The 23559-nt window shown below is 45.9% G+C and overlaps 1 protein-coding gene and 1 pseudogene across 7 annotated transcripts in view; both read left to right on the forward strand.

Annotated features, from left to right (window-relative positions):
• Positions 1-1590: 1590 nt before the first annotated feature.
• Positions 1591-23559, forward strand: part of NF2 (NF2, moesin-ezrin-radixin like (MERLIN) tumor suppressor) — a 93957-nt gene continuing 71988 nt past the window's right edge. For 5 of the 7 annotated variants that reach the window (XM_019018641.4, XM_019018645.4, XM_019018644.4 and 2 more), the window contains exon 1: positions 2042-2181. In XM_019018641.4, the coding sequence (XP_018874186.1) occupies positions 2068-2181 (114 nt within the window). In that variant the 5' untranslated portion in view covers positions 2042-2067. Of the gene's footprint in view, positions 2182-23559 lie in introns of all 7 variants that reach the window. The other 2 variants (XM_019018640.4, XM_055374141.2) reach the window with 2 other exon arrangements.
• LOC129529409 (ribulose-phosphate 3-epimerase-like) lies at positions 6425-9970 on the forward strand (annotated as a pseudogene).

The following is a 23559-nucleotide window of genomic DNA, read 5'->3' on the forward strand; positions in this document are numbered from 1 at the left end:
AGCTTTGCCTTTCACTATCTGCATTATAGTCAGCGAGTGGCTCTGTCATATCTCTCAGTATCTTCACCTGTGGAGTGGGGGGGTGATGCTAATGTTAACTAACATTTATGGGGTGATTATTGTTGTTAAAACTCAGTAGACCGGGCGCGGTGGCTCACGCCTGTAATCCCAGCACTTTGGGAGGCCAAGGTGGGCACATCACCTGAGGTCAGAAGTTTGAGACCAGCCTGGCTAACATGGTGAAACCCCGTCCCTACTAAAAATACAAAAATTAGCCGGGCGTGGTGGCGGGCGCCTGTAATCCCAACTACTGGGGAGGCTGAGGCAGGAGAATTGCTTGAACCCGGGAGGCGGAGGTTGCAGAGAGCCGAGACTTCCCATTGTACTCCAGCCTGGGCAACAAGAGCGAAACTCTGTCTCAAAACAAAAAACAAACGAAAAAACACAGTAAATTGTCCCTATTTGACTACTAAGAGCTATTTTAAAATAGGATTTATTATCTAAGTACAGAAAGGTGTAATTATCCCCCCTACACCCGTTAGAACCCTTGATGACACTAAATAAATAATACATGAATATGGTTCAAAAATGGGCATCATAGAGTATAAAATAAAGAATGCTTTCATTTTCAACCCAAATTCAGCAATTTCATAGGATGCCAGGCTCAGCTCTAAAGCCTTATATGTATTCAGTGCGCTGAAATTCAACAACCTCACGAGGTAGGTATAACCAATAATAATTCTAGGCGGGGCGTGGTGGCTCACGCCTGTAATCCTATCACTTCGGGAGGCCGAGGCGGGCGGATCACCTGAGGTTCGAGACCAGCCTGACGAACATGGAGAAACCCCGTCTCTACTAAAAATACAAAATTAGCCGGGCGTGGTGACGCATACCTGTAATCTCAGCTACTCGGGAGGCTGACGCCGGAAAATCGCTTGAACCCGGGAGGCGGAGGTTGCAGTGAGCCGAGATCGCGCCACTGCACTCCAGCCTGGGCAACAAGAGCGAAACTCCGTCCCGATAATAATAATAATAATAATAATAATAATAATAATAATAATAATAATTCAAAAGGGAAGCAGAGGGATCTGGCGGAAAAGTGCCAGCAAACCTAACAGGCCTCCACAAGTGTCTTGAAAGTTTCATAGGGGTCGGTATATGTGATTAACTGCCAAAGAAGAATATTCGCCGTGTGTCCGAAACGCAGTCCCCTGGGGCGCCACACTCGGAGCCTACGTGAACCGAAAGAGTCCCTCCCTGGGCCAACGAAGGACCCAATTCCCGCGCCCCGGATCCAGCCTCTACGTGGTTTCCCGGGTAAGGCCAGCAGAGGTCCGCCGCCTCAACCAGTCTTGTTAGAGTAGGCACAAAAGCATTTGGAGTGACTGCCACTGTAGCCACTCAACGCCGAGCCCAGGCCTGCTTTTTTTGCAGTTAGAGTGAAACTTTCCATTGGTGGAGTCACCCCAAAGGAGGCGGGACGGAGCGGGAAAGTCCTGCCTACCTTGGCCTTCCCAGCCAATCGCAGCATCTATGCGTCAGCCTCCGGTTCGGTTGCGCTGCGCGTAGTGGTCTGGGCGACCTGAGGGCGGGGCCGGGAGCACGCCCCGGGCTGTGGGGAGGGTACGCTTCCCGCGGGCGCGCGGAGTGAGGACGGTGACAGCCACGCGCGCGCGTACGCGCCCGATGCAGCGCGGCCCCGTGACCCTAGTCGGCCGCTGAGAGGAGCGCGGAGTCTGGGCCGCTGCCGTCTAGGGTTCCCGTCCCGAGGCGTCCCCGGCATCTCCGGCCCGAATCCCGGAGTGCCGGGTCGCGCCTGCACCGAAGGTCCCGGCTCCTGCGCCCTCCCTGCAGCCGTCAGGGCCCGCCCCCCAACTCCCCTTTCCGCCCGGGCAGGGTCCTCGCGGCCCATGCTGGCCGCTGGGGACCCGCGCGGCCCAGACCGTTCCCGGGCCGGCCAGCCGGCCACCATGGTGGCCCTGAGGCCTGTGCAGCAACTCCAGGGGGGCTAAAGGGCTCAGAGTGCAGGCCGTAGGGCGCGAGGGTCCCGGGCCTGAGCCCCGCGCCATGGCCGGGGCCATCGCTTCCCGCATGAGCTTCAGCTCTCTCAAGAGGAAGCAACCCAAGACGTTCACCGTGAGGATCGTCACCATGGACGCCGAGATGGAGTTCAATTGCGAGGTAACCGGCCGGCAGCCCCGACTGCTGCGGTGACAGTCGAGGTGGAAGCTCGAGTGGTTCTCTTTATATCATCTTATGGGTGTTGCTAGAGACGGGCAGAACCGGAAGGGCCAACTAGGCCCAAAATCTCATGTTAAAGATGATTGCTGCTTTTTTTCATAGGACTTTGGGTTTTGGCATTTCCTGAAGGTTATTTTCATTCATTGTTATTGGAAGAAGCTGGATGCTCCTCTGACAGAAAATTCAGGATTTCAGTGTCAGGCTTAAGTTAGGCTTACGCTTAAACGCTTGAAAGTTTATTCTTTCATTAGGTAATATTGTTATGTACCCAGGTATTAGAAGTTGCGTCTTGTTTATTGGAAAGCCAATACTTGTTTCCCTTTTCTAAAGCTTGCATATTCTGGAAAAAAAACCCTTTGAAGAAGGATATAACATCTCATACTTACTTTCCACATAGTTTCCAACATGATGATAACAGCTATCAATTGTTCAGTATTTTCAAAGTGCCAGACATTTGCACATTTAATCCTCAGAACAAACCCATTTATCTAGTAAATGGCAAGGTGGGGTTTTGAACCAAGCTCACAGCCCGTACAGTACTGCTTCTCAAGTAATTTAAGTTCTTGCTGCTAAAAGTGTGGTTTGTGGATCAGCAGCATTGGCAGCAGTAAGCAAGGGTTGGCATGCTTTTTCTGTACAGGACCACATAGTAAATATTTTCAACTTTGTAGACTAGAGAATCTCTGTTGGAGTTATTCAACTCTTCAACTCTACCATTGTAACACAAAAGCAGCCTTAGATAAGATCAGCTTCCAGCATGACAGCTTAAGGAACCCATTCCTCTGTAAAACTGGTGAAAATTCTTTTTTGTTTTGTTTCGTTTTGAGACAGAATCTCACTCTGTCACCGAGGCTGGCATGCAGTAGTGTGATCATGGCTTACTGCAACCCTGACCAACCTCCCTGGCTCAATCAGTCCTCCTGCCTCAGCCTCTCGAGTAGCTGGGACCACAGGCGTGTGCCACCACACCTGGCTAATTTTTTTTTTTTTTTTTTTTTGAGTCTCGCTCTGTCACCCAGAGTGCACCGGGCTAGAGTGCAATGGCGCGATCTTGGCTCACTGCCACCTCCACCTCCCAGGTTCAAGTGATTCTCCTGCTTCAGCCTTCCAGGTAGCTGGGATTACAGGCGTGCGCCACCTCGTCTGGCTAATTTTTCTATTTTCAGTAGAGACAGGGTTTCACCATATTGGGCAGGCTGATCTCGAACTCCTGACCTCGTGACCAGCCGACCTGGGCCTCCCAAAGTGGTGGGAAAGTGGTGCGATTACAGGTGTGAGCCACCGCGCCCAGCCTCACCTAGCTAATTTTTGTAAAGACAGGGTTTTGCCATGTTGCCCAGGCTGATCTTGAACTCCTGAGCTCAAGCAATCCACTCGCCTTGGCCTCCCAAAGTGATGGGATTGCAGATGCAGCCACCACGCCTGGCCCAAAAATTCTTTTTTAAAATCAACTATTTAAACCCTCCGGCAATGGTCCTGAGGGCAAACAACAAATGAAGAAACACCTATTCAAGAAAATCTACAAATTCGGTAAGAAAGATGAGAGGGTATGGTATTTGAACCAAGATCATTCCCTCCTTACCCACTCCTAGCTTAGTGAGGTGGAGCTTCTACTCCAGACTATTGCAAACTGTAATACCGGGCACTGCTCCCCCAGCTCCCAATCAAATGCTTTCTTCCCAGGAAAAGCAGGACATCAGCATTTCTCATCCTACCTAGAGCTACTTGTTGCTGAGGTTAAAACCTGTGTGAGTGCAATTGAAAGTTGGAGCTCCCTTTTTTTTTTCTTTTGAGACGGAGTTTTGCTCTTGTTGCTCAAACTGGAGTGCAATGGTGTGATCTCGCCTCACCACAGCCTCTGCTTCCCGGGTTCAAGTGATTCTCCCGCATCAGCCTCCCAAGTAGCTGGGATTGCAGGCTTGCGCCACCATGTCTGGCTAATTTTGTATTTTTAGTAGAGACAGGGTTTCTCCATATTGGTCAGGCTGGTCTGGAACTCCCTACCTCAGGTGATCCACCTGCCTCGGCCTCCCAAAGTGTTGGGATTATAGGCGTGAGCCACTGTGCCCAGTGAAAAGTTGGAGCTTCCTTCCTCCACCTAGTCCCTACTTGTGGAACAGGACTGTACCTTGGACATGACATACTGAAATTACTGGTGCCCCAATTGCTCATCCCCCAGTTCTTGCAGGCTGAGCCTCAGGTTATTGCGGTCCCCTGCCTCCTTCCACCAAGTGCTCAGTTCCTAGAGTGAGGGTATTTCTCAGAGAGAAGCTTTGCAGGGTCCTTCCCCACAGCTCCAGAGCCTTGGCTCTGGGATTTTGCCTCAGGAGAGAAGCAGGCCCTAAAACAGATAGCTCCTAATCTCTTTCCAATGGCAGTGACTTCATTTGCAACACAGTGTGGAGAAATTCATGCCTAAGGGCAATCTGGAGATGTGAAGGTTTTGGTAAGAGGCAACTGGGAGATCTGCGGATTTAATGGAGATGCAGCCTAGACTGTAGGCCTCCTGGTTTGCTGGAAAGAATTGGGGAATAAGACAGCTGGAAGAAGCCCTTCTAGGATCAGAAGAAGTATCAAACATTGACCGCAGCATGGTGGCTCACGCCTGTAATCCCAGCACTTTGGGAGGCTGAGGCAGGCAGATCATCTGAGGTCAGGAGTTTGAGACCAGCTTGACCAATATGGTGAACCCCGTCTCTACTAAAAACACAAAAATTAGCTGGGCATGGGGGCATACACTTGTAATCCCAGCTACTTGGGAGGCTGAAGCAGGAAAATCACGTGAACCGGGAGGTGGAAGTTGCAGTGAGCCAAGATCACGCCACCGCCCTCCAGCCTGGGTGACAGAGTGAAGCTCTGTCCTGTCACAAAACAAAACATTGACCACAGACCTCTGAGGTGGTGGATGTCCCTCCTGTCCTGGTTGTATCATTATACATTGTATATTAGTGTATCGAAATACTACAGGTACCCCCAACATGTGTACAACTATTATGAATCAATAAAAAACAATTTGAAAAGTAAGGTATGTGGCGGAGGTGGAAAAAAATGCTTTCCTCCAAACAGCCACAATTTGATTGTATCAGTTTGTAGAGTAAGAGCAAGTTATGCCTCAGTGTGTTGTTGAAAATAATAGAACAATATGCCACAATTAGTGGAGCTTCATAGCTGGGTGTGGTCAAGGAGAGAATAGAAGAGAACCCTACCAAAACCACTGTCATCCCAGGGTGACTGTGAGCATACCCAAAGCTGCACCTCCCTGAAGAGCAATATCATAGGCCTTAACACTTTTCAGGGGAAATGGATTTCACTCAGATAATCCAGCCAGTCTCTAAACAAATAAATAACAATTGGCCCTGGAGAGGGGGTACCAATCCCCAGAGTTGCTACAGTATATTATCTAAAATGTCCAGTTTCCAACAAGAAATTGTGAGACATACAAAGAAACAGGAAAATATGACACATACACTGGAAAAAAGCTGGCAACAGAAACTGCCTGTGAGACAAGGGGCCAAATTAATGAAAAAGGCTTCAAACTAGCCTATATATATATATTCACAGTACTAAAGGAAAAATATGATGACAAAGAACTAAAGGATGGTATGACACTATTGCATCAATTAAAGAATATCCATAAAGATATAGAAATTATAAAAAAAGAATCAAATGAAAATTCCGGAGTTGAAAGTACTATAACAGCTGGGCGCGGTGGCTCACACCTGTAATGCCAGCACTTTGGGAGGCTGAGGCGGGCGGATCACCTGAGGTCGGGAGTTCGAGACCAGCCTGACCAACATGGTGAAACCCCGTCTCTGCTAAAAATACAAAAATTAGCCAGGCGTGGTGGCCGGCACCTGTAGTCCCAGCTACGCGGGAGGCTGAGGCAGGAGAATTCCTTGAACCTGGGAGGCGGAGGTTGCAGTGAGCTGAGATCGTGCCACTGCACTCCAGCCTGGGCAACAGAGCAAGACTCTGTCTCAAAAAAAAAAAAAAAAAGTACAATAACAAATTTAAAAATTAACTAGAGGGACTCAGGACTCAATAACAGATTTGAACTGGGTGAAGAAATAATTAGTTAATTTTTTTTTTCTTTTTGAGACAGAGTCTCGCTCTGTTGCCTAGGCTGGAGTGCAGTGGTGCAATCTCGGCTCACTGCAACCTCTGCCTCCCTGGTTCAAGCGATTTTCCTGCCTCAGCCACCGCATAGTGGCTTTGGGAGTACTTTGGGAGGCTGAGGTGGGTGGATCACCTGAGGTCAGGAGTTCAAGACCAGCCTGGCCAACATGGTGAAACCCCATCTCTACAAAAATACAAAAATTTAGTCGGGCATGATGGCGGGTGCCTGTAACCCCAGCTACTCGGGAGGTTGAGGCAGGAGAACTGCTTGAACCCGGGAGGCGGAGGTTGCAGTGAGCAGAGATCGTGCCACTGCCCTCCAACCTGGGTGACAGAGCGAGACTCCATCCCTGCCCTGAAAAAAAAAAAAAAAGATGTGAAACACATACAAAAAAAAGTAAAATGACAGTTGAATGCCAAGTAATTAGATAACTTCAATAAAATGGACAAACTCCTAGAAAGACATAAACCACCAAAATTGACCCAAGAAGAGACACCATCTGAATAGACCTATAACAAGTAAAGATGTTAAATTAGTAATTGAGGGGACTCGTGGGGTAACTTGCCCTTGGGAACCAGTAGTATGGCATCGGGCTGCAAGATTGGCCTGTCCATCCTCAATGCTACCTGGCCAATTTAGGGGCCCAGTGCCTCTGGATGCTAGACTCTGGGGTCGATTATCTCCACCGGGATGTAATGGACGAACATGCATGTGATGGTGTCCAAGCCAGAACTGTGGGTAAAGCCAATGGCTATAAGAGGAGCCAATCAGTACATCTTTCATCTCGAGGAAACTGAGAACCCAGGGGCTTTGATTAAAGACATTCAAGAGAATGGGATGAAGGTTGGCCTTGCCATAAAACCAGGAACCTCAGTTCAGTATTTGGCACCATGGGCTAATCAACTAGGTATGACCTTGGTTATGACAGTGGAACCAGGGTTTGGAGGGCATAAATTCTTGGAAGATATGATGTTAAAGGTTCACTGGTTGAGGATCCAGTTCCCATCTTTGGCTATAGAGGGCGCTGGTGGAATAGATCCTGACACTGTCCATAGGTGTGCAGAGGCAGAAGCTAACATGATTGTGTCTGGCAGTGCTATTGTGAGGAGTGAAGACCCTAGATGTGTGATCAGCCTGTTAAGAAACGTTTGCTCAGAAGCTGCTCAGAAAGATTCTCTTGATTGATGAAACCTTAAGGAGCCCAATGTTTGTTTATGAAATCTCCTTTTTACTGGAAAACAGGAATATTGACTACCAAATCATAGTGCAATTGAAGCCATTCTGCGTTTTTGAGCAGTTATTCGTTTCAGTGATTATAATTGATTGTGCAGAGTATTCTAAGAAGTTAGAAATTGGTGTGTATAACTACATTTTCAGTGATGCAATTTAATGATTAGTGAGTGAGATACTGTTTTTATTGAGAGCCTTGATTTTTATAAAGAGTAAAAATATGGCTGCATTAAGGGTACAAACAGAAAAGTGTCTTAATGTCTAAGGGGGGCATATTAGCTACACTATGAAAACAATTTTTTTCTGTATTTCTGAAAAGAATTTTGTTGTTTCTCAGTTGTTTTCCAAAAGCAAAGGAAGTCTTCATGTTTTTTTCTATTTCATGTTATGTGTGATTTGTTTATATGCTTGGTAATATGAGTCTAATGGAATTTAAAAATATAAGTTTGGGTAGGATAGTATACCCTTAAAAAATAAATAAATAAATAGAGAGAGAGAGAGAGACCTGGGCACAGTGGCTGTTGCCTGTAATCTCAGCACTTTGGGAGGTCAAGGCAGGAGGATCCTTTGAGGCCAGGAGCTTGAGACCAACCTGGGCAACATAGAGAGACCCCAACTCTAAAATATACATACTATATCTAAACTCAGCTAGGCGTGGTGGTGTGAGCCTGGAGTCCCAGCTACTCAGGAGGTTAAGGTGTGAGGATCACTTGATCCCAGGAGGTTGAGGAGGCAGTGAGCTATGATTGTGCCACAGTGCTTCAGCCAGGGTGAGAGAGTGAGACCCTGTCTCTTAAAAAAAAGAAAAGAGGCTGGGTGCAGTGGCTCATGCCTGTAATCCCAGCACTTTGGGAAGCCGAGGTGGGCAGATCACGAGGTCAGGAGTTCAAGACCAGCCTGTCTAATATGGTGAAACCCCATCTCTACTAAAAATACAAAAATTAGCCGAGCATGGTGGCGTGCGCCTGTAGTCCCAGCTACTCGAGAGGCTGAGGCAGGAGAATCGCTTGAACCTGGGAAGTTGGAGGTTGCAGTGAGCTGAGATCGCGCCACTGCACTCCAGCCTGGGTGACAAAGTGAGACTCCATCTCAAAAAAAAAAAAAAAAAGAAGAAAGCAAAGCAAAGCAAAGCAAAGCCCAGGCCTGTACCTACTAGAGGTCCTGATAGCTTCACCACTGAATTCTATCAAACATTTCAAGAAAAATTAATACAGTTCTTCACAAAGTCTTCAAAAATGAAAAAGAGGAGAAAATACTTACAAACGAATTTTATGAGACTGGTATTACCCTGTTGCCAAAAACCAGGAAAAGACATTACAAGAAAAGAAAACCATAGACAAATATATCTTACAAATGTGGAAGCAAAAATCCTCAATAAAAATACTAGCAAACTGAATCCAGTAACATATAAAAATAATTATATACCATAAACAAGCAGAATTTATTCCAGGAGTGCCAGGTTGGTTTAACATCCAAAAATGAATTAGTGTAAATAATGTAATGCATTATATCAATAGAATAAAAAACAAAAATCACCTTGTCATCTCAGTAGACACAGAAAAAGCATTTGACAAAATTCAGCATGTTTTTCATGATAAAAACACTAAATAAACTAAGAAGAGAAGAGCAGTTCCTCAACCTGATACACAGCAGTTATGAAAAACCCACAGCTAACTTCATAACAGTGAGACTGAGGCCGGGCACGGTGGCTCACGCCTGTAATCCTAACACTTTAGGAGGCCAAGGTTGGAGGGATCACTTGAGGTCAGGAGTTCAAGAACAGCCTGGCCAACATGGTGAAACCCTGTCTCTACTACAAATACAAAAAAAAATTAGCCAGGTGTGGTGGTGCATACCTATAATTGTAGCTACTTGGGAGGCTGAGGTGGGAGGATTGCTTGAACCTGGGAGGCAGAGGTTGCAGTGAGCTGAGATAGCACTACTGCACACAATAGGCTGGGCGACAGAGCTCAAAACAAACAAACAAACAAACAAAAAATAGTGAAAGACTGTATGCTTATCCTTAAGATTAGGAAAAAGAGAGATAAGTCTACTTTCACTACTGCTATTCAGCATTGTGCTGGAGGTTCTAGCGAGGGCAATTAGGCAAGAAAATGCAATAAAATACATCTATGTTGGAAGGGAACAAGTAAGATCATCTCTGCAGATGACATGATCTTGCATATAGACCCTGAGGAATCCACTACCAAAGTATTGGAACTAATAAATTATTAGTTTAGTAAGGTTATAGGATACAAGATCATTACACAAAACTCAGTTGTAAATGTATCCACTTGGAATGAACAATCTGAAAAGGAAATTAAGAAAATTCCATTTACAATAACCTAAAAAATAAAAATACTTATAACAAAAGAGATATCTTTTTTTTCCATCCTCTGACAGTTGAGTAAAAGAAAGTATAAAACTTATACTCTAAAAGCTGTAAAACATTTTTGGTTTTGTTTTTTAAATTAATTTTTTTTTTTTTTTGAAATGGAGTCTCACTCTGTCGTCCAGGCTGGAATGCGGTGGTGCGATCTCGGCTCACTGCAACCTCTGCCTCCCAGGTTAAAGCGATTCTCCTGCCTCAGCCTCCTGAGTAGCTGGGACTATAGGTACATGCAACCACACCCAGCTAATTTTTTGTATTTTTTTAGTAGAGACAGGGTTTCACCATGTTAGCCAGGATGGTCTCGATCTCCTGACCTCGTGATCCACCTGCCTCGGCCTCCCAAAGTGCTGGGATTACAGGCGTGAGCCACCGCGCTGGCCTTAATTAATTAATTAATTAATTTTTTTGAGATGGAATGTTGCTTTGTTGCCCAGGCTGGAGCATAGTGGTATGATCTCGGCTCACTGCAGCCTCTGAGTCCTAGGTTCAAAAGATTCTCCTGCCTCAGCCTCCGGAGTAGCTGGAACTACAGGTGTGCACCACCATGCCTGGCTAATTTTTGTATTTTTAGTATAGAGGGGGTTTCACCATGTTGGCCAGGCTGGTCTCGAACTCCTGACCTCAGGTGATCCACCCGCCTCAGCCTCCCAAAGTCCTGGGATTACAGGCGTGAGCTAGTGCTCCCGGCCTGGCCTTTAAAAATATTTAATTAATTGATTTTTTTTTTTTCTCGGACTTGCACTGAAGTGAGAATAAGTGCAGTGGTGCAATCATATCTCAGTGCAGCCTAGACCTTCCAGGCTTAAGTGATCCTCCTATATCAGCCTCCCAAGCAGCTCAGACCACAGGCATGCGCGATCATCCCTAGCTTTTTTTTTTTTTTTTTGAGACGGAGTCTTGCTTTGTCGCCCAGGCTGGAGTGCAGTGGCGTGATCTCTGCTCACTGCAAGTTCCACCTCCCGGGTTCACGCCATTCTCCTGCCTCAGCCTCCCGAGTAGCTGGGACTACAGGCGCCCACTACCACGCCCGGCTAATTTTTTTTTGTATTTTTAGTAGAGACGGGGTTTCACCGTGTTAGCCAGGATGGTCTCGATCTCCTGACCTCGTGATCCGCCCGCCTCGGCCTCCCAAAGTGCTGGGATTACAGGCGTGAGCCACCGCGCCCGGCCTTTTTTTTTTTTTCTTAAATTTCTTGTAGAGACAGAGTCTCCCTGTGTTACCCAGGCTGGTCTTGAACCTGACGTCAAGCAATCCTCCCATGTTGGCCCCTCAAAGTGCTGAGATTACAGGTGTGAGCCACCGTGCCTGGCCTGTAAAACATTTTTAAAAGAAAAAAGATATAAATAAATAAATAGAAAATAGCTCTTGTTCATGGATCATAAGACATAACGTTGTCAAGTTGGCAGTATTTTGGAAATTGATCTACACGTTCGACATAATCCCTGTCAGAATCCCAGTTTATTTCATTGTAGAAATTGACAAGTCTCCAGGCGTGGTGGGTCATGCCTGTAATCCCAGCACTTTGGGAGGCCAAGGCAGGTGGATCACCTGAGGTCAGGAGTTCAAGACCAGCCTGGTCAACATGGAGAAACCCCGTCTCTACTAAAACTACAAAATTAGCCGGGTGTGGTGGCGCATACCTGTAATCCCAGGTACTCTGGAGGCTGAGGCAGGGAATCGCTTGAACCTGGGAGGCGGAGCTTGTGGTGAGCTGCGATCACGCGCCACTGCACTCCGGCTTGGGCAACAAGAGCGAAACTCCATCTCAAAAAAAAAAAAAAAGAAATTGACAAGTCAATTCATAAATTCCTATGGAATCGCAAGGGACCCACAATAGCTAAATCTTGAAAAAGAACAAAGCAGAAAGACTCACGCTTTGTGATTTCAAGACATACTATAAAACAACTAATCAAGACAACGTCACCAGGCACCGTGGCTCATGCCTATAATCCCAACACTTTGGGAGGCCAAAGCAGGCAGATCACTTGAGGACAGGAGTTCGAGACCAGCCTGGGCAACATGGCGAAATCTTGTCTCTACCAAAAATACAAAAATTAACCGGGCGTGGGGGTGCACACTTGTAGTCCAAGCTTCTTGGGAGGGCTGAGGCACAAGAATCCCTTGAACCCAGGAGATGGAGGTTGCAGTGAGTCGAGATCGTGCTATTGCACTCCAGCCTGGGGGACAGAGCGAGATTCCATTTCAAAAAAAAAAAAAAAAAAAGACAGGGTGGTACTGGTATAAGGATAAATGTATAGATCAGCGGGATAGAATTGAGAGTCCAGAAATAAACCCAGTGGAATAGAGTTGACAGTTCATGGTCACCTGATTCTTGACAAGGGTGCCAAGACCATTCAGTGGGGGAGAACTGTCTTGTCTTGTCTTGTCTTGTCTTGTCTTGCTACATGCCACAGACTGTGAGAAGGAATAGTCCTTTCTTTTCTTTTTTCTTCTTCTTTTTTTTTTTTTTTGAGATGGAGTCTCGCTCTGTCATCTAGGCTGGAGTGCAGTGGTGCAATCTTGGCTCACTGCAGCCTCCGCCTCCTGGGTTCAAGTGATTTTCCTGCCTCAGCCTCCTGAGTACCTGGACTACAGGTGCCTGTCACAACGCCCGGCTAATTTTTGTATTTTTAGTAGAGATAGGGTTCCACTATGTTGGCCAGGCTAGTCTCGAACTCCTGACCTCGTGATCCGCCTGCCTCAGCCTCCCAAAGTGCTGGGATTACAGGTGTGAGCCACCGCACCTGGCTGGAATAGTCCTTTCAACAAATGGAGCTGAGACAACTGGATAGCCACATGCAAAAAAAAAAAAAGAAATTAAACCCTTACCTCACACTATATACAAAAATTAACTCATGGCTGGGCACGGTGGGTCACACCTGTAATCCCAGCACTTTGGGAGGCCAAGGCAGGTGGATCATGAGGTCAGGAGTTCAAGACGAGCCTGGCCAACATGGTGAAACCCCATCTCTACTAAAAATACAAAAAGTAGGCCGGGTGCGGTGGCTCAATGCCTGTAATCCCAGCACTTCGGGAGGCCGAGGTGGGTGGATCACGAGGTCAGGAGATCAAGACCATCCTGGCTAACATGGTGAAACCCTGTCTGTACTAAAAATACAAAAACAAAATTAGCTGGGCGTGGTGGCGGGCGCCTGTAGTCCCAGTTACTTAGGAGGCTGAGGCAGGAGAATGGCGTGAATCCAGGAGGTGGAGCTTGCAGTGAGCAGAGATTGCACTACTGCACTCCGGCCTGGGCGACAGAGGGAGACTCCGTCTAAAAAAAAAAAAAAAAAAAAAAAAAATTAGCTGGGCGTGGTGGCGGGCACCTGTAATCACAGCTACTTGGGCGGCTGAGGCAGGAGAATCGCTTGAACCCAGGGGTGAGCTGAGATCACGCCATTGCACTCTAGCCTGGGTGACAGGGTGAGTCTCCGTCCCCCACCCAAAAAAAAGCTTAAAATGGATCAAAGGGCCAGTTGAGGTGGCTCACACCAGTAATCTGAGCACTTCAGGATGTTGAGGTGGATGGATCACTTGAGGCCAGGAGTTTGAGACCAGTCTGGCCAACATGGTGAAACCCTGTCTATATTAAAAATACAAAAATTAGGCTGGGTGTGGTGGCTCATGCCTGTAATCCTAGCACTTTGGGAGGCTGAGGCAGGTGGACTGCTTGAGGCCAGGAGTTCAAGACTACCTTGGCCAACATAGCAAAACCCCGTCTCTACTAAAAATACAAAAATTAGCCAGCCGTGGTGGCATGCTCTTGTAGTGCCATCTACTCTGGAGGCTGAGACATGAGAATCACTTGAACTTGGGAGGTGGAGGTTGCAGTGAGCTGAGATGGTGCTACTGCACTCCAACCTGGGCAACAAAGCAAGACTCTGTCTGGAAAAAACAAAAACAAAAACAAAAAACAAATGTGGAGAAATGTGAACCCTTTTACACTGCCGGTAAGACCGTAAAATGGTGCAGCCAGTTTGAAAAGCAAACTAGTTAGCCAGGCATGGTGGGTCATACATGTAATTCCTGCACTTTGGGAGACCAAGGTGGGAGGATCACTTGAAGCCAGAATTTTGAGACCAGCCTGGGCAACAAAGTGAGACCTTTTCTCTACAAAAAATTTAAAAATTAGCCAGGCGTGGTGGCTTGCACCTGTAGTCTTAGTTACTTGGGAGGTTGAGGTGGGAGGATCACTTGAGCCTGGGAGAGGCTATAGTGAGGCATGACTGCACCACTGCACCTCCAGCCTGGTAATCAAAGCAAGACCCTGTCTCAAAAAAAGGAAGACAATTAGCTGGGTGTGGTAGCGTTCCTCTGTAGTCACAGCTACTTGAGAGGCCAAGGTGGTAGGATTCCTTGAGCCCAGAATTTTGAGGTTGCAGTTAGCTGTGATTGTGGTGCTATACTCCAGGCTGGGCGACAGAGTGAGACCCAGTCTCAAAAAAGATAAAAAGAAAAACATGGTGGCAGTTCCTCAAACAGTTAAACACAGAGTTACCATATAACCCCACAATTCAACTTACAGATGTCTTCTCAAGAGAAATGAAAACATAGGTTTACAAGAAAAACTTATATGTCAATGTTTATAGTAGTATTATTCATAATAGCCAGAAGGTAGAAACAGTTCAAATATACATCAGCTGATGAATGGATAAACAAAATGTGGTCTATCCTTACTATGGAATTACTTGGCAATAAAATATAATGAAGTACCAGCACGTGCTTCAACATGGATGGACCTTGAAAACACTATGCTAAGTGAAAGAAACCAGCCGCAAAAGAACACATATGATTCCATTCATATTCAAATCTAGAATAGGCATATCTACAGAGACAAATTAGATCAGTGGTTGTTCAGGGCTGGCAAAAATGGGTGGGGTAGAGGGTGTGATAGCTGAAATATACAAGGTTTTATTTATGAAGTGATGAAAATACTCTAAAACTGACTGGTGATGGTTGTACACACTGAATATACTAAAAACTACTGAATTATACACTTTAAATGGGTGAATTTTAGGGTATATGAATTATATATCAAGATGTTTAAAAAAAAACCTTAGGCAAAATGTAAACAATGGGCATGACTGTGTTCCAAGAAAACTCTATGGACACAGAAATTTGAATTTCACATAATTTTCACAAGAAAATAAACATTAAAAAATGTAACAGGCTGGGCACTGTGGCTCACGCATGTAATCCCAGCACTTTGGGAGGCCGAGGCGGACAGATGACGAGGTCAGGAGTTTCATACTAGCCTGGCCAATATGTAAAACCCTGCCTCTACTGAAAATAGAAAAATTAGCTGGGCGTGATGGCACACGCCTGTAATCCCAGCTACTCGGGAGGCTGAGGCAGGAGAATGACTTGAACCTGGAAGGCGGAGGTTGTGGTGAGCTGAGATCACGCCGTTGCACTCCAGCCTGGGCAACAAGAGTGAAACTCCGTCTCAAGAAAAAAAAAAAAAAAAAGTAAAAATCATTCTTAGTTCTCAGGCCACACAAAAATAGGTGGTGGGTTGGATTTGTCCTGTGGGCCATAGTTTGCTGATCTCTGATCTAAGCTACTATTTGATAGATGTTAGATGTTGTGAGAGGGTAAGAGAGACTAGCCTATAAGGAAAGGGATTTTAGTTTTTTGGGGTTTTTTTTTGAGACGGAGTCTCGCTCTGTCGCCCGGGTTGGAAAGCAATGGTGTGATCTCAGCTCACTGCAACCTCTGTCACCCAGGCTCAAGCAATTCTTCTGCCTCAGCCTCCCAAGTAGCTGGGATTACAGGCACGTGCCACCATGCCTGGCTAATTTTTGTAATTTTAGTAGAGACGGGTTTTCACCATGTTGGCCAGGCTGATCTTGAACTCCTGATTTCAGGTGATCTGCCCTCCTTGGTCTCCCAAAGTGCTGGGATTACAGGTGTGAACCACTGTGTCCATCCAGGAAAGGGATTTTGTATGACATTTTTCAGCCGCAATTTTGCTAGGAAAAGCTCTTTTTTCTTCATTAAGTAGATTCCAGACCCAAAGATGTTGGACAATATTATCAGCTAGAGCAAGGTTTTTCAACCCTGGCACTATTGACATTTTGGCTGGATGATTCTTTGTTGTGGGGAGCTGTCTTGTATGTTCTAGGATGTTTAGCAGGATCTCTGGCCTCTACCTACTAGATGCCGGTAGCATTCCCCCACCCCATCCCAGTTGTTGTGACAACCAAAAATGTCTTCAGACATTGTCAAGTGTCCCTGGGGTAGGGAGGACACCCTCCAATCTCCTCTTTCTCCCTACCCAACCTCCATGACCACATTGAGAACCACTGATCTATAGAAAAGGATAATAGTAGTGACATTCAGAGAGGCAGGATGGTATAGTGCAAAGCTTGCCAAACTTTAATTTTACATAAATGACCTGGGGAATCTTGGAAAAATGTAGGTTCTGATTCATTAGTTCTGGGATGGAACTGAGAATTTTGTATTAATAACAAACTCTCAGGTGATGATACCTGTGCCACCGGCCCAAGGACCACACTTTGAGTAGTAGAGCAGTAGTAGAAAGTGCATCGGCTTTGAAAGAAGACAGACCTGGGCTTGAATTCTAGCTAAAATACTTCTACTTTGGACAAGATACATAACTCTCTGGACCTTATTTTCTCATTGGTAAAATGAGACTAATAATGCTGACCCTGCAGAGTTCTTATAAGGATTCATGGAATGCATAGTCCCTGGCACAAAGGAAGATATAGGAGGGACTATAATTGGCCTAAAGTAGGAGGCTCTGGTTACCATGGGCACTGCCCTGTTGTGATTTATCAAGCCATTACACCTCACTGAACCTCAGATTTCCAGTGGAAAAACCTGTTTGTAAAGCATGTTCACATATGCTGTTGAAAGTAATCATAGTTTGATTTATGATGATAGGGCTCAGGTAAGTGATTAGTTTTATTCTCCTGCCTGCTTTTTATGTTGTCCATTAATGAGCAAGGTGCTGATGCAAGGAGATGGCAGATGCATTTTGAAAAAAAAAGGAGAGAGAGAGTACTTGTAGAATTCTTGACTTTATTGAGGTCAAATGTAGGTGGCTTTTCAAGAAGGACTCAATTTCAGAACCGGTGGCAGTTAACATATGAGTCATGTTACCTTATGCTAATAAGTTCAGACTTTTTTTCTTTTTATTGCAGAGATAGGGGGAAAAATCTCCTGCACTACTTGCTGCATTGCACAATTGGCTGGATGCTTTGGAAGATTTTTCCACTTGAAAGATTTGTTGTTTGTCATTTTTGAGAAAGTGGGTGCTGAGTGTAATTTGCCAGGAGGCTAAACGGCTATGTTATTTCTTATCTAGGCTGGAATTTTACTCTAATAATTCAATCTATCAGTAAGAAAAGCCAAATAGGAAGTTGTAAGAGATCCTAATACTATCTTATATTGAAAACAAAGCCTCCTTCTCCTGTTGTTTGGCATTCTAAATGTTTTCACATACCTAAGTGGGATTATGATTGTATTAAATACCAACATTGCAGATCACTCCAGCATACAAGTGGATGTAAGTTGTCCATAACAGAAGGAACTTTCTAAAGGGGAAGACAGATAGAACAATTCTGGCATTTTCAGTAAAATCTTAAATCCTAGGCTCCCTAGGACCAGGCAAACCATCCCCTTCAAGGATGTAAACCCTGGAGGGCAGTGTAGTTGTACAGGGTAATAGTTCTATACTCTATATTAGTGCAACAAGAAACTTCTATTCCTGTTTCAGAAGTAAGACTGTTATCTACCTTTTTTTTTGAGATGGAGTTTCACTCTTGTTGCCCGGACTGGAGTGCACGATCTCAGCTCACCAAAACCTCTGCCTCCTGGGTTCAAGTGATTCTCCAGCCTCAGCCTCCCGAATAGCTGGGAATACAGGCATGTGCCAACACGCCCTGCTAATTTTTATATTTTTAGTAAAGATGGGGTTTCTCCATGTTGGTCATGCTGGTCTTGAACTCCTGACCTCAGGTGATCCACCTGCCTTGGCCTCCCAAAGTGCTGGGATTACAGGCATGAGCCACTACGCCTGGCCTGTTATCTACCTTTTTACCGCTGTGCTCTCCCATGGGTTTTGTTTGTTTGTTTGTTTGTTTGTTTGTTTTGAGATGGAGTCTCGCTCTGTCGCCCAGGCTGGAGTGCAGTGGCATGATCTCAGCTCACTTCAACCTCTGTCTCCTGGGTTCAAGCAATTCTCCTGCCTCAACCTCCTGAGTAGCTGGAATTACAGGCGCCTGCCATCACGCCAGGCTAATTTTTGTATTTTTAGTGGAGACGGGGTCTTACCATGTTGGTCAGGCTGGTCTTGAACTCCTGACCTCATGATCTGCCTGGCTTGGCCTCCCAAAGTGCTGGGATTACAGGCATGAGCCACCGTGCCCGGCCTCTCCCATGGGTTTTAAGTAGTGCCTATGGATGGCATGGGTGCCACTACTCAGCTCTAGGACAGGCAGGGGTGAGTGATGAGTGCGTGCGTGCTGATGAAGGGGTGCGAAGAAGGAAGTAGGACAGATGCTGGCTAGTGCTGCCCTCCACTGGACCCCATTCTGCCTTTGTGTGGGACAAAGGGCTAGGGACTAGCACTTACTTTGTGCTAGGTACCATGCTAAATGCTTTAAATGCACACTACCTCATTTGATATAATAGGGACTCATTTATTCATTCAAGAGATATTATAAAATAGGCTGGGCACAGTGGCTGACACCTGTAATCCCAGTGGGAGGCCGAGGCGGCCAGATCACTTGAGGCCAGGAGTGCGAGACCAGTCTGGGCACATGGTGAAATCCTGTCTCTACTAAAAACACAAAAATTAGCCAGGCGTGGTAGTGGGCGCCTGTAGTCCCAGCTACTCCGGAGGTTGAGGCAGGAGAATTGCTTGAACCTGGGAGGTGAGGGTTGCAGTGAGCTGAGATCGCGTCACTGCACTCCAGCCTGGGCGACAAGAGCAAGACTCTGTCTCAAAAAAAAGACAATAATTAGGCGTGGTTGTGCGCACCTGTAGTCCTAGCTACTTGGTAGGCTGAGACAAGAGGATCACTTGAGCCCAGGAGTTCGAGGCTGCAGTGAGCTATGTTCGTACCACTGCATGAAGCCTGGGTGACAGAGTGAGACTCTGTCTCTTTTATTTATTTGTTTTTTAAAAAATACAGACAGGGTTGGCCGGGCATGGTGGCTCATTCCTGTAATCCCAGCACTTTGGGAGGCTGAGGCAGGTGGATCCCTGAGGTCAGGAGTTCAAGACCAGCCTGGCCAACATGGGAAAAACCCGTCTCTACTAAAAACAGAAAAATTAGCCGGGGGCAATGGCATGTGCCTATAATTCCAGCTACTTGGGAGGCTGAGGCAGGATAATTGCCTGAGGTGGAAGTTGCCTGAGATTGAGCCACTGCACTCCAGCCTGGACGACAGGGAGAGACTCCGACTCCAAAAAAAAAAAAAAAATAGAGATGGGGGTCTCCCTACATTGGTTGCTCAGGCTGGTCTCAAACTCCTGGGCTCAAGGGATCCTCCTGCCTCAGCCTCCCAAAGTGCTAGGATTATAGGTGTGAACCACCACACGCAGCTCTGATTTACTGGGTGCCCACGTTGACCAGGCAGGGAACACCTCCTAGCAGTGATCAACGACTACTTTGGACCTAGGTTCCGTAATTGGCTTCATATTTAAGTGGGGAAACAGAGGCTCAGACAGGATACGTAGCATGCTTAAAGGCTTAGTGCAGCCACTATCTATTCTGAAAGAGGCAGAATAGGACAGGGACAGGTAGGTAGTGAGAGAATAGGGAGAATAGATGGGCACACCCTTTAACTTAATATCGACCAGTAAAGCCTGCAGTTGCTTATTTGAACCTCACATTGAGGCTGACGTGTAAGTTGAGCAAATCTTAGCTCAAGCTTCAGTTTCCTTGTTGGGGCCGCTGAGGCAGCATAGCCTAGAGATTACAAGCATAGACTTCAGAGTTTGATTCCTGGCTCTGCCTCTAACCAGCTTTGCAACCTTAAAGCTCCTTAACCCCCTCACATGCCTCTGTTCCCTATCTGTAAAATGGTGAATGTAATTAATTCTTCCTGCATAGTGTTACAAGAATTAAATTTGAGTAATTACTGGTAAAGTACGTAGAATAGTACCTAACACAAGATAAGTGCTATATATAATGGTTGTTACCTAAAGAAATAACAGCCTGGGCAACATGGCGAAACCCTATCTCTACAAAAAATACAAAAATTAGCCGGTTGTGGTGGTGTGCACCTGTGGTCCTAGCGTCTCGGGAGGCTGAGGTGGGAGGATCACATGAGCCTGGGAAGTCGAGGTTGCCATAAGCTTCCTGATTGCACCACTGCACTCCAGCCTGGGTGACAGAGTGAGTGAGACCTTGTCTCAAAAAATAAATAAATAAAATAAATTAAAAAAATAAAAAGGAAATAAGTTCAGTGCCTGTCGTTAGCTTGCTCCCTTTCTCAGCCTCTCCTCCACTTCCTCATGCACCCTCTTGCTCTGAGCCTATTGTCCTGGTCCCTCCTTCACACTGCCACACCTTTGCATAGGCTGTTCTCTTTGCCTGGAATGCCATTCTCACTTGTTGCTTGGCAGAACTGAACTCATTCTCCTTCTAGGCTCTGCTCAAGGGTTTCCTGTTCTTTGTGTCCAAAGTCACCACATAGCTTCTAAGTGATGGGACTGAGATTTGAAGCCAGGTCATCTGTCTTTCAGGCCAGCCCTCTTTCCACTACCCTATACTACCCAAATAGGAAGCGTAAAAGAGAAGTAGGAGAGAAAAAGTTAGAAACCTGGAGAGAACTTAGGTATTTGGTAAACAGGAAAAAGAAAGTGGAAAGAAGAGATCCTTTGAAGGACTTCCTCAACTTAACAACTATTTGCCTATGGCATTATTTTATTGCATTTGGTGTATGATACTATCTCAAAAGCATTTTGTAAACTTGCCAGTGGCTTACATTTTTGCCGGATGAATGACATGACTAACGATCCGTGCTACATTACCTCAGTGTCTAGTTTGTCATTTTGAATCAAGTGGACATTTTCTGTAAGTGAATCATTTTCACTTGCTCATGATATAATGAGAATTCCTTACCTTTGGCTTAAAATGAGGCTTATGTTATAATAGTTAAGCATGGTCTAGTTGCATATTTAACATAGTCAGAATGCTCCTGCCTGTATTCAGCCTGGTGTCTTATAATATTTGGTATGCCCACCTAGATAGCAATTGGTAATATCTTTATTCTGAGACTCTTTCATGTATGGATTTTGAAAAGTTAGTTAACTGTTCAGACGACATTGTTTCTTTGACTTTTAAAATCCACTTCCCTCTCACTGACAGTTCAGTTTTGGAAGAGCCTGTATTTTTTTTTTTTTTTTTGAGACAGAGTCTCGCTCTATCGCCCAGGCTGGAGTGCAGTGGTGTGATCTCTGCTCACTGCAACCTCCACCTCCCGGGTTCAAGCAATTCTCTTGCCTCAGCCTCCTGAGTAGCTGGGATTATGGGTGTGCACCACCACACCTGGCTAATTTTTGTATTTTTAGTAGAGACGAAGTTCCACCATGTTGGCCAGGACGGTCTCGGTCTCCTGACCTTGTGATCAGCCTGCCTCGGCCTCCCAAAGTGCTGGGATTACAGGCGTGAACCACCGTGCCCAGCCTTTTTTTTTTTTTTTTTTTTCGAGATGGGGTCTCACTCAGACTGGAGTGCAGTGGTGCTATCACAGCTCACTACAGACTTGACCTGCTGGGCTCAAGTGATTCTCCTGCCTAAGCCTCCCAAGTAGCTGGGACTACAGGCACATGCCACCAATACCTGGCTAATTTTTTTGAAGAAATGGGATCCCGCTATGTTGCCTAGGCTGGTCTGGAACTTCTGGGCTCAAGCGATCCTTCCGCCTCAGCCTCTCAAAGTGCTGGGATTACAGGCATGAGCCAACATGCCCAGCTAGAGATGTGTGTGAATTGGTAGCTTCAAGCTAGATATTGGAGGCTCATGAAGCCCAGGTTAAAGAGGCTTGTATTCATCAGATGTGATGAAGAGCTTTGAAGTTTTTACTAGAAGTGTGATTTAAAGTGGTTGGCATGCAAAATGATTTGGAATGTTTGGGGTTTGGGGTGGGGAGAGAGAGGTTGGAAATAGGAAACAATTAGAAGGCAAATGCTTTGGGCAAGGTATCACATTGAAACCTGAACAGCAGTGGGACTTGCTGGGGGTTGGGACAAAACTAGGCAGATGTAAGCATCTAGTGAATCTAGAGATTAGGGTGTTCCGTGACCAAGAATGAGCAGAAGACCTGCTAGGCTCAAGATTCAGGAGATTCTCAGGTCCAAAGCCAGTCCTCAGTCTCCGAAGTCAGTCAGGCAGAAGGGAATTTGGATCAAGCTGGCCAGAGTTGAGCTCAGGAAGTCAGTGCACTTTCTCTTGTCTGGTTCGTGCATCGTTTTACTTGTGTAAAATCATCGAGATCCCTAAACCGATGTCTGAACACCAGGCTTCTAGGCAGAGCTCCACCGTGTGACCTTGGGCGCATCACTTATTTCCCCCAGGCCTCAGTTCTTCTGAAAGATGAGGGGAAGAATTCACTTTCAAAGGCCCTCAGCTTTAGCGTCTTATTTTAGGTGATCTGGGCGGAAGAGTCTCACTGTGCTCCTCTCCCTTTCATATTTCCTGCTTTGGTAGGAAGTCATCTCAAGACTTGAGTGTATAGGCATGAGGAAGTCTGCTAGAGGACAGGAAGAATATTGCTTAAAGAATAAGAGCTACAGCCCTGATGGAAGGGGTAAATTGGCCTGGGAAAAGCCCTGCCTCTGCTACCTGCTTCCCAAGTGACCTTGAACTTAACTCTTTAAACCTCAGTTGCTGCATCTATAAAATGAGAATAATAGTATCTTTTTTATAGGGTTTTTTTGTTTTGTTTGTTTGTTTTGAGACGGAATCTCCCTCTGTTGCCTAGGCTGGAGTGCAGTGGCACGATCTCGGCTCACTGCAACCTTTGCCTCCCGGGTTCAAGCGATTCTCGTGCCTCAGCCTCCTGAGTAGCTGGGATTATAGGAGTGCACCACCACGCCTAGCTAATTTTTGTATTTTTAGTAGAGATGGGGTTTTGCCATGTTGGCTAGGCTGGCCTGGAACTCCTAACCTCAAGTGATTCTCCTGCCTTGGCCTCCCTAAGTGCTAGGATTACAGGTGTGAGCCAACGTGCCTGGCCAGGGTTGTTTTGAGACATGAATGAGGTGGACCTTTACAGGCACTTGGTTCAGGGCCTGACCCGTAGTGAGCATTTGATAAATGTTACCTATCTATGTTGTCATGGGCTGGGAGTGTGGGAACAGGAAGTGTCTCATGCCAGAAGCACTGTGAATTTTCTCCTTTAATCATTGCCTTCATTTTCTTTGAACCTTATTCAGATTATCCATGCCTTTGTAATTATAGACCCTCTAAACTATAATTAGTCCAGATAAAATGAACTCACCTTATGCCATGTTCTTGTTGAAGGGTCCTCTTTCTTTCTTTCTTTCTTTCTTTCTTCCTTTCTTTCTTTTTTCTTTCTTTCTCTTTTCTTGCTCTATTG

This window comes from Gorilla gorilla, chromosome 23 (assembly GCF_029281585.2).
Source record: "Gorilla gorilla gorilla isolate KB3781 chromosome 23, NHGRI_mGorGor1-v2.1_pri, whole genome shotgun sequence".
In the NCBI taxonomy this organism is placed as follows: domain Eukaryota; kingdom Metazoa; phylum Chordata; class Mammalia; order Primates; family Hominidae; genus Gorilla; species Gorilla gorilla.